The sequence below is a fragment of the Macaca mulatta genome, chromosome 12 (assembly GCF_049350105.2).
Source record: "Macaca mulatta isolate MMU2019108-1 chromosome 12, T2T-MMU8v2.0, whole genome shotgun sequence".
Lineage (NCBI taxonomy): Eukaryota > Metazoa > Chordata > Mammalia > Primates > Cercopithecidae > Macaca > Macaca mulatta.
The window spans coordinates 67,059,731-67,072,661 of NC_133417.1; the positions used below are offsets into that span (position 1 = coordinate 67,059,731).

Sequence of the window (12,931 nt, forward strand, 5' to 3'; positions counted from 1 at the left end):
CTGATTAAATACCAAAAAAGAAGTTAGGTTTTTAATCCTAAATTAAGAGACTGGATGTGCCAGTGCTGGAGGGAAAAAGTGGTAAGTAAAGTTCTCAGCAAACCTATTTGCTAGTTCTGTGCCTGCAACTAACAGACCAGTTACTTTTAACTAGACATTTAATCTCCCTTTTCTAATTCATTAGGTGATTTCTGAGAGTCTTCTTCCATTTTAAATATCTCTGACAAGTTCAAAAGAAACCACATATCAAAAATAGCTTTTAAAATTTATATTAATATGACTAGCATGTATACTTTATCTAAAGACCCTATAAATGTTACTTGAACAAATGTCTGAAATACATACACATTTCTAGTTTTTTTCTGGTTAATTTTATTAAGCCACTAGTTTCATTATAGGTCAAAGGAAGCTATTAAATATACAATATATTATTACATATGAGTTATGGCTATACAAAATTGTGGCCAGACTTTTTCAAAAGGCATGTCAGAACTTACAAAAGCTAATTAATAATCTATTTAAAGCAGGTGTCTTGGGAGAGTGTAAACTTAAACTCTTGAAAACAATCATTGCAAATAATTTTTGATAATTTGTCTTCTGGAATTTAGAAGTTTTACTGACTACTGAATACATGTGAAGAGATTGAGATTAGTATATAAAAATAAGTTGCTCCCAATAGAATTATAAAACTATGAATATTAAAATGATCTGGCACAAAAATCACAAGTCCCAGATAAGTAACTCATTTACTCTCTAGATTTAGTTGGGAATGACTTTTGATTTAATACGAGGACCTCATCTTCTCCCAAAGGAGAGGTATGCGCCCGCACTGAGGGTATTTTTTTAAAAAAGTTCTTCAGCTGGACTGGGCACGGTGGCTCATGCCATTTAGTTGGGAATGACTTTTGATTTAGTGTAAGGACCTCATCTTCTCTCAAAGGAGGCATATGTGCCTCCACTGAGGGTATTTTGTTTGTTTGTTTGTTTGTTTGATTGATTTTGAGATGGAGTCTCGCTCTGTCGCCCAGGCTGGAGTGCAGTGGCGCGATCTGGGCTCACTGCAAGCTCCGCCTCCCGGGTTCACGCCATTCTCCTGCCTCAGCCTCCAGAGTAGTGGGACTACAGGCGCCCATCACCATGCCCGACTATTTCTTTTGTATTTTTAGTAGAGACTGGGTTTCACCGTGTTAGCCAGGACGGTCTCGATCTCCTGACACTGAGGGTATTTTTTTTAAAAAGTTCTACAGCTGGGCTGGGGGCGGTGGCTTATGCCTGTAATCCCAACACTTTGGAAGGCCGAGGCGGGCGGATCACGAGGTCAAGAGATTGAAACCATCCTGGCTAACACGGTGAAACCCCGTCTCTACTAAAAATACAAAAATTAGCTGGGCGTGGTGGCGGGCGCCTGCAATCCCGGCTACTCGGGAGGCTGAGGCAGGAGAATCGCTTGAACCCGGGAGGCGGAGCTTGCAGTGAGCGGAGATCACGCCCCTGCACTCCAGCCTGGCGACAGAGTGAGACTCCGTCGCTGGAGGGAAAAAAAAAGTTTTAAAGCTTTGCAGGCAATTCATTCATTCATTCATTCATTCATTCATTCATTCATTCATTCAGCTCAATTTGATGAGGTTAGTGCAATACAGATTTTTAAATATAAGATGCTGAAGATGCTTATAAATATGAGCTTTCAAAAGATGCATTCTAAAGTGTTTCAGAGTGTTTTGAACACTGCAGCATTTTCAAAATAAATGTGTATAGATGCTCAAGATAATGTCTTTGAAAGGGTTGTTGGTATCATTGCTGATATAATTATAAAATTACATTATTCATATAACTGTATAGTAAATCTAGTTATATTATCATCTTGGAGAACATGACTAAAGAATATTTTCAAGCATTATTTCTTCTCTTCATTCTTTACTAGAAATATTTGTAATGGGAATGGATTGGTAGATTAACTTTTTTTCCTCAAAATTTCAAATACTGATCTAAGAGATTCAGATTGATTAAGAATCCATAAAATTGAGAGACTACTTTTCTTTCACTGAATACTACTCTTTTTTCCTGTGATATTTAGCACAGTAGAAAAAGTGAGTTCAAATAGGAGTGGTTTTTTTTTCTGAATTACATACTTATCTTTATTATCTTTTTACCACAGAATGTAATTTACATTTACTGTATATAATAAATAAAGTAACTATTCCCTAGTTAATGAATAAAACTGCAGTATCTTTAATTAAACACAGAGTATAAATTAAACAGCATGTAAGCCAAAATCAACTGGATCCAGAAAAGTGTACAATTAAGAGTTTTTAATATTTGAAGATTATCACTTTATAATTTATCTTTTTCCCAGCCAATTTAAGTTTAAATTTTTATATAATTTATCCTCTTATAATTGATTTCTGACCTTTTTTTTGTCCTTGGATCATGAGCTAATGTGTTAAACCAGGTCTTAAGAGTTTCCTTTTTCATTGCATAATGCGTCCAAATCTTAGAGAAGTAGCCTTTCGTCTTCAAATACTAATTGAATTGAATTTCGTGTTTGTGGTAAGTGGCAGCATCTACTAACCTTTACTTATTCTCTTGTCTTAATTTTTATTCTTCATATATGATATAAAATACAATTGGTATTTACCTCAAGCATCATTTTTACCTTAAAAATCCTCATCAATTATTGAATAAATCTATCCTAAACTTCCAAATATAAATGATCACAAAAAACAAAACACACGTTTTCCTGTTTGTTACCAAATCGTTAAATACTGGAAGGAGTATACATATATGAAATTTAGTACATGTTATATGAAATTTAATAAGAGGTAGATTGTCTTTAAATTACAAGGATACCCAATGTATTTATTTTTTTTAGATTCAGATGGCTAGCAATTATTAAGATTATTTTAACAGATCAGGGATTTTGTTTACTTTTGAAAAATGATCTATATTGTATTTGTTTAAAAAGTAATATTAGTTCTAGATATCAAGGATTCAGTTGACAAACTTAAAATTGGAACATGAGGAGTATGAGTTATTTTCAATAGAATTCTAAAAAGATGGACATTGAAATTGTCTGGCACAAAATCACTCAAGAGATCACTACCTATATGTTTTATACCTTGCTATTTTTTCTATGAAAATAAGTAGTGCCAGTTTGGGTACATTGCAAATAGTCCTTTGATAGCTGAGAATCTGTCAAATTTCATTTGAAATTTACATAAGAAAAAGATAGCAAAATCATACTCCACCAGCCCATCCAGTTCTGCTTTCTTCTATATGCTCCTGGGTCTAAAAGACAAAAGATCACATTGAACACAGTATTAGGAGAACATTTTTTTCCTAAATATAATCTGGACATTTGGAAACAGTTAAGCTGCCTGATCAGAGTGTACCATTACTAGTCAACTAACTTATTTGAGTTTAAAAGGACAATATTAAAACTCTCATATAACAGCACTGTTGTATATACATGGGTAATTTTATTGCAGATCCTTAATAATTATGCCTAAACCTTCCATGAGGCAGTGACTTGGAATTATCACAACATCTATGGAGGCCCAGCACAATCCACTTGATGTGGTGTAGGTAAAACAGTGGAGTTTAGGTTAAATTCTTTCTTTTCTGGGTCCCATGAAGTAGCTAAAATTTTAAAATTTGCACTGAATCTTATTTTGGGTTATATTTTAACATAATGTAATTGATTATTTACTGAACAAACATTTAGTAATCCTAAAAGAATGACTAGACTTTTCTAGACAAATAATTAGAAAAAGAAGAACATTCTAGGTAAAATAAATAGCATAGAGACCAGACCAGCTTAGTCACCCAACAGATGGTTCAGTATGGCTGAGCGGAGAGTGACTACAGGAAAGAGTTAGAAGATGAAGGAGAATGCATGTTTATGAGCAAGATCTTGGAGAAACTTTATGGCACCCTAAAAAGTTTCAATTTCTCCTGTTTGGTAAATCTTTTGAAGGTCTTCCAATTCACAATTTGGAAAATAAAATTATGAACATGATGCAGAAGATAAACTAAAAGTGGGTAAGAGGGAAGGAGGTAGAGAGACCAACTGGAAGGCTATTGTAATGTTTGGGAAAAGAATGACAAAGACTCTAATCAAGCTCAAGGCAGTGAGAATGGAACAGAGAAAATGAAGCCATGCATATTGAAAAGTTCAAATCCTCAGAAATAAGTCTGAGAGTTATTGGCAAGTATACCAAAAAACTCTGGTATAGATTAAAATTACCCAAAGTGAATAAGTACAGAGTTGAGACAGACAGGAGGATAATCAGCAGACCATTTCCTCTTTTTGCTAGGGATACGGGTAGGAAATGTATTTCTCAGCCTTCCTTCAGTTGACTGTGGTTATTTGATAAGTTCTAGTCAATGGTGTGTGAACAGAAATGGGTTGCTTTTGGGCCTAACCCATAAAAGCCTCTCTTACATTATCCTTCATTCTTTTCTCCATCCCTCAACTGGATGTTGATGCTCATGTTTGACCAACTTTGGAATAGTGTTGGAAGCCAGTTAGCAGAAATGCCATCACCTGGGTTCCTGAATGACTATATGGAGCAGAGTACACCATTCCCCAACCCCCACCATACCCCACTTACCTGGACTCACTATTGGATGGTTACATGAATGTGCAATAAATTTCTACTGTATTAACCAACTGAATGATTGGAGGTTTTTATTGTTGTTGTTACAGCAGTTAGCCTACCTTGCAAATACATTAACTTGGAGAATAATAAGATTTCTAGAGAAGTCAGAAGAAGAGCTGGAAAGGAAAAGAACAGTCAATGAAGCAGAAGGAGAACCATGAGAGGGTGTACTGTCATAAAAGGCAGGGGAATAACAAATTTTAAGAACACAGTCTGGATTTTCTCTTATAGGGATAGGCCAATGCCTCAGAGAGAACAAGTAAGATAAGACTTGGAAAAAATAGTGAAACTTTTTGGATTTATTATTTTTAGCCATAAAAGTAAAATTAATTTTAATTCCCTTTTCAGAGGAGGAGGCATAATATAAAAGATGTTTCTTCCCCTAACTACAAACTTCTTAATAAATCTCACTATTAGAATTTATTACAAGTCATTGTTATCAGTTTTCTTTGCCTCTTTGTTTTGGGCGTGACTCTCAGCATGAATAAAACGTTGCTGGGTCACTTAACCTTAAATATTGTTTTCATAGTGCGTGCACACACACACACAGACACACACATACACACACATCAGTCATGAGGATGGTTTCTGGGAAATTCAACACTGTTGTTCTCAAATCTCAAAATGTGTTGCATGTATTTATCAAACTATTTTGAAACAGAGGTGTTTAGAAATTCTAAGGTTATTCAAACATGATATTCTAAATTTAAGCACTGTTTTCTGGCTGCAAAACTAAAGTTTATATTCCAGGGACTTCCACACCTCATTGAATGAGCATCTTAAATGTTCTGTCAGTTTGGATTAAAGTTGTCTCAGATTTTGATAAATTAGAATTTCAGATTTCAAAGCAATCACAGTTTTAAAATTCCTAGTTTTAGAAGCTAAAAATTGTGTCTAAATTATAAATCTCATCATGTTCAAACTAATAAAATTAAAGCAATAGTCCCTAATACCTAGATTCATTGAAAAGTTTAAAGATATAGTCACCCAAAGCTGACTAATCAGACCAATTGTTTCTAATTAACTAGCATAATCAAGATTAGTCTATCCTTTCTTTGCCTATGATACTGCATTAAAGCCAAAATCTTCCTGCTTTGTATATCAAAATATATATAAGATAAAAATACGCTTCTAGCATATTCCATCAAAATTAGTCAAGCCTCTCACAGACACAGTAGTGATTTAAAAAAATATTTTTAGCCTGAGTAATGTTGACTATTATAGTCCTGATATATTTCCAAACAGACTCATATGACTTTTTTCTTGCAAAACATAATGTCCTAATTTCTAGATGAAATTTAGTGATTTACTTTGATTGTTCTGTGCTTTTCTTTTTACTTTATAAAATATGATTATTCTATATTTGTTTTAATGAAACATTTCTTCATAATTAGAAGCCTCATAGAATGTACCCATCAAATATCCTATTTAAAGAAAACATTTTGTATCTCTTAGACTCTAATGTGAGTAATTAAGAACAGGCTTATTTTAAAGTTTATACATTGGTTAAGCAGTTTTTCTGACTCATTAATTCAACAGATTATGTTTGAATTTGAGCAATAGAAACAATTAAAACTCAACAATAAATCTGTGCTTAGTTTTCAAGGCTTTTCTTGCCCAAAATTAGTAGATATCGGGTACTGTCCTAAGATAACCTGATAACAGAATAATTTGGTCTAATAGCTTATGTCACATTCTCAGTAATTCTCATTTGATTTTAAAATCAAAATATTTGGGTGGGGTGTGGTGGCCCACACCTGTAATCCCAGTACTTTGGGAGGCTGAGGTGGGCGGATCATGAGGTCAAGAGATCGAGACCATCCTGGCCAACATGGTGAAGCCCCATGTCTACTAAAAATTAAAAAATTAGCTGGGCGTGGTGGTGCATTCTTGTAGTCCCAGCTACTCAGGAGGCTGAGGCAGGAGAATCACTTGAACCTGGAAGATGGAGGTTGCAGTGAGGCCAGATCGCCCACTACACTCCAGCCTGGCTACAGAGTGAGACTCCATCTCAAAAAAAAAAAAAAAAAAAGAAATCCGAATATCTGGATTTCCTTTGATAATATCCATTTCCTTTATAATTTTTCATTTTTAATATTGAATAGAACATGCATGCCCCATTTGCATTTCTTCTCTGGTTCTTTTGTTTAAAACATATATATTTACCTAGTAGACCCATGTTATGGTTTCATCTGCATTATTTTGCTGTTTATTGGACTGCCAATGTTATAATGTCAAAAGGCTGGTTTACCATCATAATTGAGAACCAGATATCTGATTTTCCCAATGTCATGTTGTCCCATTTTTAATTTTTGGCTATTCAATTTCAAGGTTTAAGTCATTCAAGAAAATAAAAGGCATCCTATTTATTTAATAAAAAGATGGACCCGTGAATACTGAGTGCTTTTTTGCAAAGCAGTTGATAGTTGAATGCAGTAATCCTGGCTTTACAACATAAAATGTTAGCTGTAGATGAATCCCCATTATTGTGCCTTGATCTTCAGAAATATGTATCTGTGATCTTAATATACCGTACCTTTGGACAATCCCATGTCTGCCAGTCTTCCCTGAAATCACATATAGACAAGACCGAAACATTCTGGACTCTTTTTAGCCACTGCAAACATACTCGTTCATCAGTAACCCACGTGAGCCAACTGAAATAATAATCACTGCAAATAAAATAGAAACAGGGAGTCACAACCATAAACCAGTTTCACACAAACAATAATTTCTTAATTTTTGTTTTCTGAAGAATATATGTCATTAAGATACAATACTTATTTAATAGCTAAGGAAGAAAAAACATTCCTTTCTCTGGAGAGAAAGTTTAAATAGCTCTACTTAAAAAATTTCTATGAGAGTTTCTTCATCTAATGAAATCATTTCATATGTGAGTTTTCTCCCCGTTTCTGGATTTTAACATCTTAGAAAAGAATTTAAAACATAATGCCAAAGTTACTGATCAATCTAGAGGGGAAAAAAAGCATTAAACTGGCATTTTGCACAAGTAAACTCAATTTTTCACCTTATAATTAGTTGAGAGAGAGACAAGTGTGATAAAAGGATAATCTTTGTCTCCTGGCGGATTCATGTTGGAAGCTGTTTTAGCTGTGACTATGGTCAGGTATTGAAATTCAGGCTTGTGGAATAAATCACAGATGATGTATGCGAAACAACTCAAATAGTGTTTGGCACATACTAGATGTCAGTGAATGGCAGCAATGATTCCATGACTCTGAGGATGAACTAGTAGGCAGAGAACATCAACATAAAATGAATCACAAACTTCTGGAAAATTGATGTAAAGGAAATCATAGAGCTGCAAGGGGCCTCAGGCTCAAATCTGGGCTTTGTGTCCTAATAGTTATATACCTTTAGGCCAGTTACTTAACTATTCTATTTTTATATAACATCAGAATAATAATATTACCTGTTTTAAAGATTGCTGTAAAGATTAGCTGACAGGGCTTAAACCACTTAAGAACTATGTCTGCTACATGATGAGTGTTCAGAATATGTTTGCTACTACTATTTTATTGTTAGTATTTTACAGCTGTTCAAACAAGCCTCTGGAATCCTTGTATTTTGCTCATTTGCCACCTATGGAGAATGACACTTTTAAAAAAATGATGTATTGAGTTAAGTTTTTATCCACTCGATCAGGGTGGGGAAGAGCAGATAATTAAAAAATGTAAAGTCACGTTTGATTATACATGAGTGGACTCAGCAAGGCCCAGTGGACGCCTCTCATGGGGTTCTTTTAAACCCTATTAATGATCAGTCACTTGATCTTGGCTATTCTTCATAAGGCAGAAGGAGAAGACCCAAGCTTGGCCCGCTAGGCATTGGGAAGTGTTAAGAAAGCCCAACAGGCAGGGCCTGGGCACCTCTTCCCCTTAGCCACTTCAACCAGAAAGACCACAGAGGACTGACTGAAGTTTGCTGTAATCTGGACTAATCAGACAATGAGACATAGGGCATCATGCTAGGGAAGTGAGAACTCTTCACGTCTCTGCCTGCCTACAGTTCATCTCTAGACAACTCTAAAACCAGATAAATGAGAATATCCTGCTTCATAGCGAAAAATGCTAATTTTTGGAGAGGGTCAGCTTATCTTCTCTTATTTACCGTACACATGTGATCCACATAGATCCCCAAATCCTGGCTTGAGATAAAGTCAGCCAAACTTGAAAGAAGCCAGGGTAAGGGCATGCATAATTTTACTATCTGCTTGCTTGTCCCAAGTTCACATCTGTACATCTGAGGAAGGTTTCACTTAGATTGATCACTGAGGTCACATTTATATGTGTAAAAGGGCTAATTTTGAAAAACCAATTAAGGAAACTTATTTGTCACCTTTAATTTTGTATGTCTTTAGCTTTGTGTGCAACTCTTATTTACTTATTTGTTTTTGCTTCTAGCATGCACAGCATAAACTCACTAGAATGTAGGATAGAAAGATGGGAGGGATCTGAGATGAATTACCTTGAGGCTATCATTGCTGGAACAGGCACTTCCTGGGGACCTACATACGCAGGGTAAGTGGTATCGATAATAAATATCCGAACAAAAGGATTCTTAGCTCCGGCCTGCCAAAAAAATTGAGATATATAACCTCCTAAAATTCCAATTATCACCAACATTTTAAATAAATTGTAGGAATTTAGACACATTTTTCTAAGTGAATAATCTTATGTATATCACTGTGGAATACATTCTATTTATAACATGACAAGAATTTCATTTCAATTTTACCTGCAGGGCAATTACAAATGTTGCGTCAACCAGAGTGAAAATAGGTGTTTTAAATGCCTAATGAGAGAGCTTTAATTTATAGGGAAAATCATTTTGGATATGAAAGTGCAGTTCTGTGAACCATATTCTCTTTTCTGATTTCCAAGACAGAGCTCTCTCATTTTTATTGTTGGGATAATTATAATAATAATCATATCTCTGTATACCAAGGAGAGTTCAGAGGGGGATTAATTTGAGAGAAGAACAGAAAGAAAAAATAAATGAAAGACATTTTTTGCTTTTGCCATATGATTTGGTTTAGGACAATCACCAAATGCTCAGTCTCCTACCTGCTTGTATTATTACTGCCACCATCTCCAAAAGATTAGGGAAATTTCACCTCCAAATGAATTATCCATGAGATTTATACTTTTCTTGTTTTGTGCTTTCTATACTACTGCATACTTAAAATTTACATGACAGTATAGCTCATACCTAGACAGTTTCTTAGAGTTTCTCTGTTATTTTACCATAGAAAGAGAGAATCTTGCAGTTGTAATAAAACTTAAATTTATGAAATGTAGGTACACAGTATTTAATGACTCAGTGCTGTTTGAATTCATCCAAAGAACCATTCAATCTCCCTTAAGACCTCCCTGTTTCACTCCCAAGTTTATCAGGGGGTCCCTTAGTTTTTTGGAATTGTCCCACATCTCCACCTAATGCCAGATGTTTTAGCAACTTTAAGCCTCAAGGAAATATGAGAATGTGGGTCCCAACTTCCCAATCAGTGCCAGTCACTTTTCGGTTCTGGGTTCCCCATCTCTTCCTGCTCCCTTAGGTCCTCCCAAAGATCTGAGTTCTTTTACATCTTGGGTCCCCCCCAAAATGCTAGGCCTTTCCCAAACATCTCCAGCTTTTAGCGTTTTTACACAGCTTTTAGACTTTTAACATAAATATTAGACTGTCTGCAATTCTATTTCTTTCTCTATGGCCACTTTGGCTTGCTCAGAATTCATTTGTGTGTATGCCACATCCATCCATCTTTGTCACACAGGGACCCACTGTGTCCAGCCATGACAATGTTCCTCTTGGCGAGTAAAAGGAATAGGATCCAAAGAACAAAGAAGTAATTCTAAAATCGCATCCGATTCCTTGTGCAAGAGGTGAATTTGTACTTTGATTCCATTTTTTCTGATACCATTTTTACATTGAAATTAGGATATAATGCTTCTTCACTGAGACATAACCCATTCTCCTACTGCACACTGAGGTCTCCTCCCTCCAGACGTAAGACTGGATAAAAAGAATGTACAACAACTCTACAATGTTAAATATTCAAAAAACTATGGGCTCACACCATATCTAATTCCTTCAAGGGAGAAATTGAGACTTGCAAATTTAACCTATCTTGTATATCCTGAAAAGATCATAACCCATGCCTGCTTCTACCTGACAGAAACATCAAATTCAACATTTGTATTTCTTATTCTAGTTTGCATTTACATGAGAATTCAAGAGAGAATTGCAAAACAGAACTTTACCCTGAATTTGGAGCATGAAATATGAAAAAAAATTAAAATTAAGTTAAGCTTGTTTTTCCTCCATGATCAAGACCATATGTTTTTCAAAGATTCTGCAATAGATTTTGCAAAGACTACTTCATCCAGCACAACCAGATGTCCAAAGCAACAGATGTCCACATAAATAATAGAGCACAGTACAATGTTTGCCTTACAATGCACAAGGATAAGAAGCTCTCCAAACTTGTTGATCCCACCTTCACTCATGGTAAATCATTGCTCATTTTGATACCAGGAAAATGAAAGCATCTGCTGAAAGTATTCAACATACCTTTGGGTATGGAATATTTATTGTTCTGGGATATTGTTCATCGCCATAATAGGAATAGGCAATAACTGGTATATCTGTATCATTAAATTCCGCATATGCCAAAAATTTTCCATTAGGAGACCACCAGAGAGCATATTTTGTAGCAAGCATTTCCTCTGAAAAATAAGTACTAGGATATTAACTATAATTACATCTTACTCTTAAAATCATTGTAAATACTTCTGAATAGCTATTTATCAACTGAAATAATTTATTTAATGTGGATGTGACATATGTCATACTTTGGTTATTAAAAAAATTACATAATCTGAGTTAAGAGGAATAGTTTAACCTTTTACTCTATGTCAAACATCAATTAGCCTTGTTAGAAAATGACATTAATCAGAAATGTAATTTTTTAAATGAATAATAAACACATCGGCAATAATTAATTTTTTCTTTCAGGGCAGCTTCAGGTTTTTTAGTCACCTAAAACAGCCAAAACAGAAAGAACTGTAATTGTACTAGAGAGTGGCATAAACATTGAAAGTTACATTTCCCTCCTAGGAATTAAAAAAAAAGCAAAAAAACAGAGTTAGTTTAGATAAATAGATAGATAGATAGATAGATAGATAGATAGATAGATAGATAGATAGAGACTAGAAGTCTTTTTAAAGTCCAGTTAATTCCTGAATTCTACATTACCAAGAATGAGAACAAAATCAACAGAGTATCAGAAAGTAAAAATATTTTCCCATAAGATAATATAGACAGTTGTTTAGTTTTGAAAAAAAAATTGTTTTTCTAAAGAAAAAGTAAACATGAGAAAATGTACTAATGCAGCACCTGAGGACCATATACGTTTTTGGATTATAAATCATTACTACTACTTCATAGTAATGTTAATGAAAATCAATTCTACCAGTCTTCTGATAACCACAATTTGTTCTTTTAAAATATGTATGCCCTATTTGTAACCTACAGACAATTTTCAGCAATGCTACCCTTCATGGAAATAAGATACTACTCATCTAAATCTTACTAAATATATGAAATTATTTTAAACTAAAAGCCTAAAGCATTAAGAGTAGAAAAGGAATACAGCTTACCTTCATAAACCCAGTCTGGGATTCCATTAAATATTTTATTTTCTCTTCCATTAAATGTTATTTGAAAAGGTGGATCTCCTGGTCTTTGTTTCAAATAGATATTGTTTTGATAGACATATGCCTAGAAGTGGTGGTAAGGGGAAATTCCCCAACAAATTAAATGAAGGCTGTATATTTGTTTTAGTTATTCCTCTAATACCTTTAAACAGAGTGGTAATAAAGATACGAAAAAGATTCACAACTAAAATATCATTTTAATAGGTAAAAAAATCCAACCACCTTACATTAACATCAGTTATAAATTTTAAAGTCTGAATGAAATAAAAAGTAAAGCCTATTATTTTCTTACTTGTTTCATTACCCCCAAATAAATAATTATGTATATTGACAGAAAGTCGAATAAATCTCTGAATATTAATAGCTAGCCAGATCTAATCTTTATTTAGAGTCCTTAAATAAGAGCTTGGACCAAATTTCATGTTGTCTGAAGCTAGTCTGGGAAACTTGTGAAAACCATATTTTTCCTGAGCTTTCTGGCACAACGCATTCTGGCTGAGTATAAGGATAAAGTTTTTGACTGCTATATTTAAAGAA

The 12,931-nt window shown here is 34.4% G+C and overlaps 1 protein-coding gene across 2 annotated transcripts in view; it reads right to left on the bottom strand.

Moving 5' to 3' along the window:
- The window catches only part of FAP (fibroblast activation protein alpha), a 71,765-nt gene that overhangs the window by 36,011 nt on the left and 22,823 nt on the right, over positions 1 to 12,931 (bottom strand). The window contains exons 8-12 of one of the 2 annotated variants that reach the window (XM_028830766.2): positions 12,338 to 12,458; positions 11,250 to 11,404; positions 9,147 to 9,250; positions 7,195 to 7,330; positions 3,241 to 3,285 (exon numbers count right to left, since the gene is read on the bottom strand). In XM_028830766.2, coding sequence (XP_028686599.2) covers positions 3,241 to 3,285; positions 7,195 to 7,330; positions 9,147 to 9,250; positions 11,250 to 11,404; positions 12,338 to 12,458 — 561 coding nt within the window. The remainder of the gene's footprint in view (positions 1 to 3,240; positions 3,286 to 7,194; positions 7,331 to 9,146; positions 9,251 to 11,249; positions 11,405 to 12,337; positions 12,459 to 12,931) is intronic. The other variant, XM_015110238.3, reaches the window with a different exon arrangement.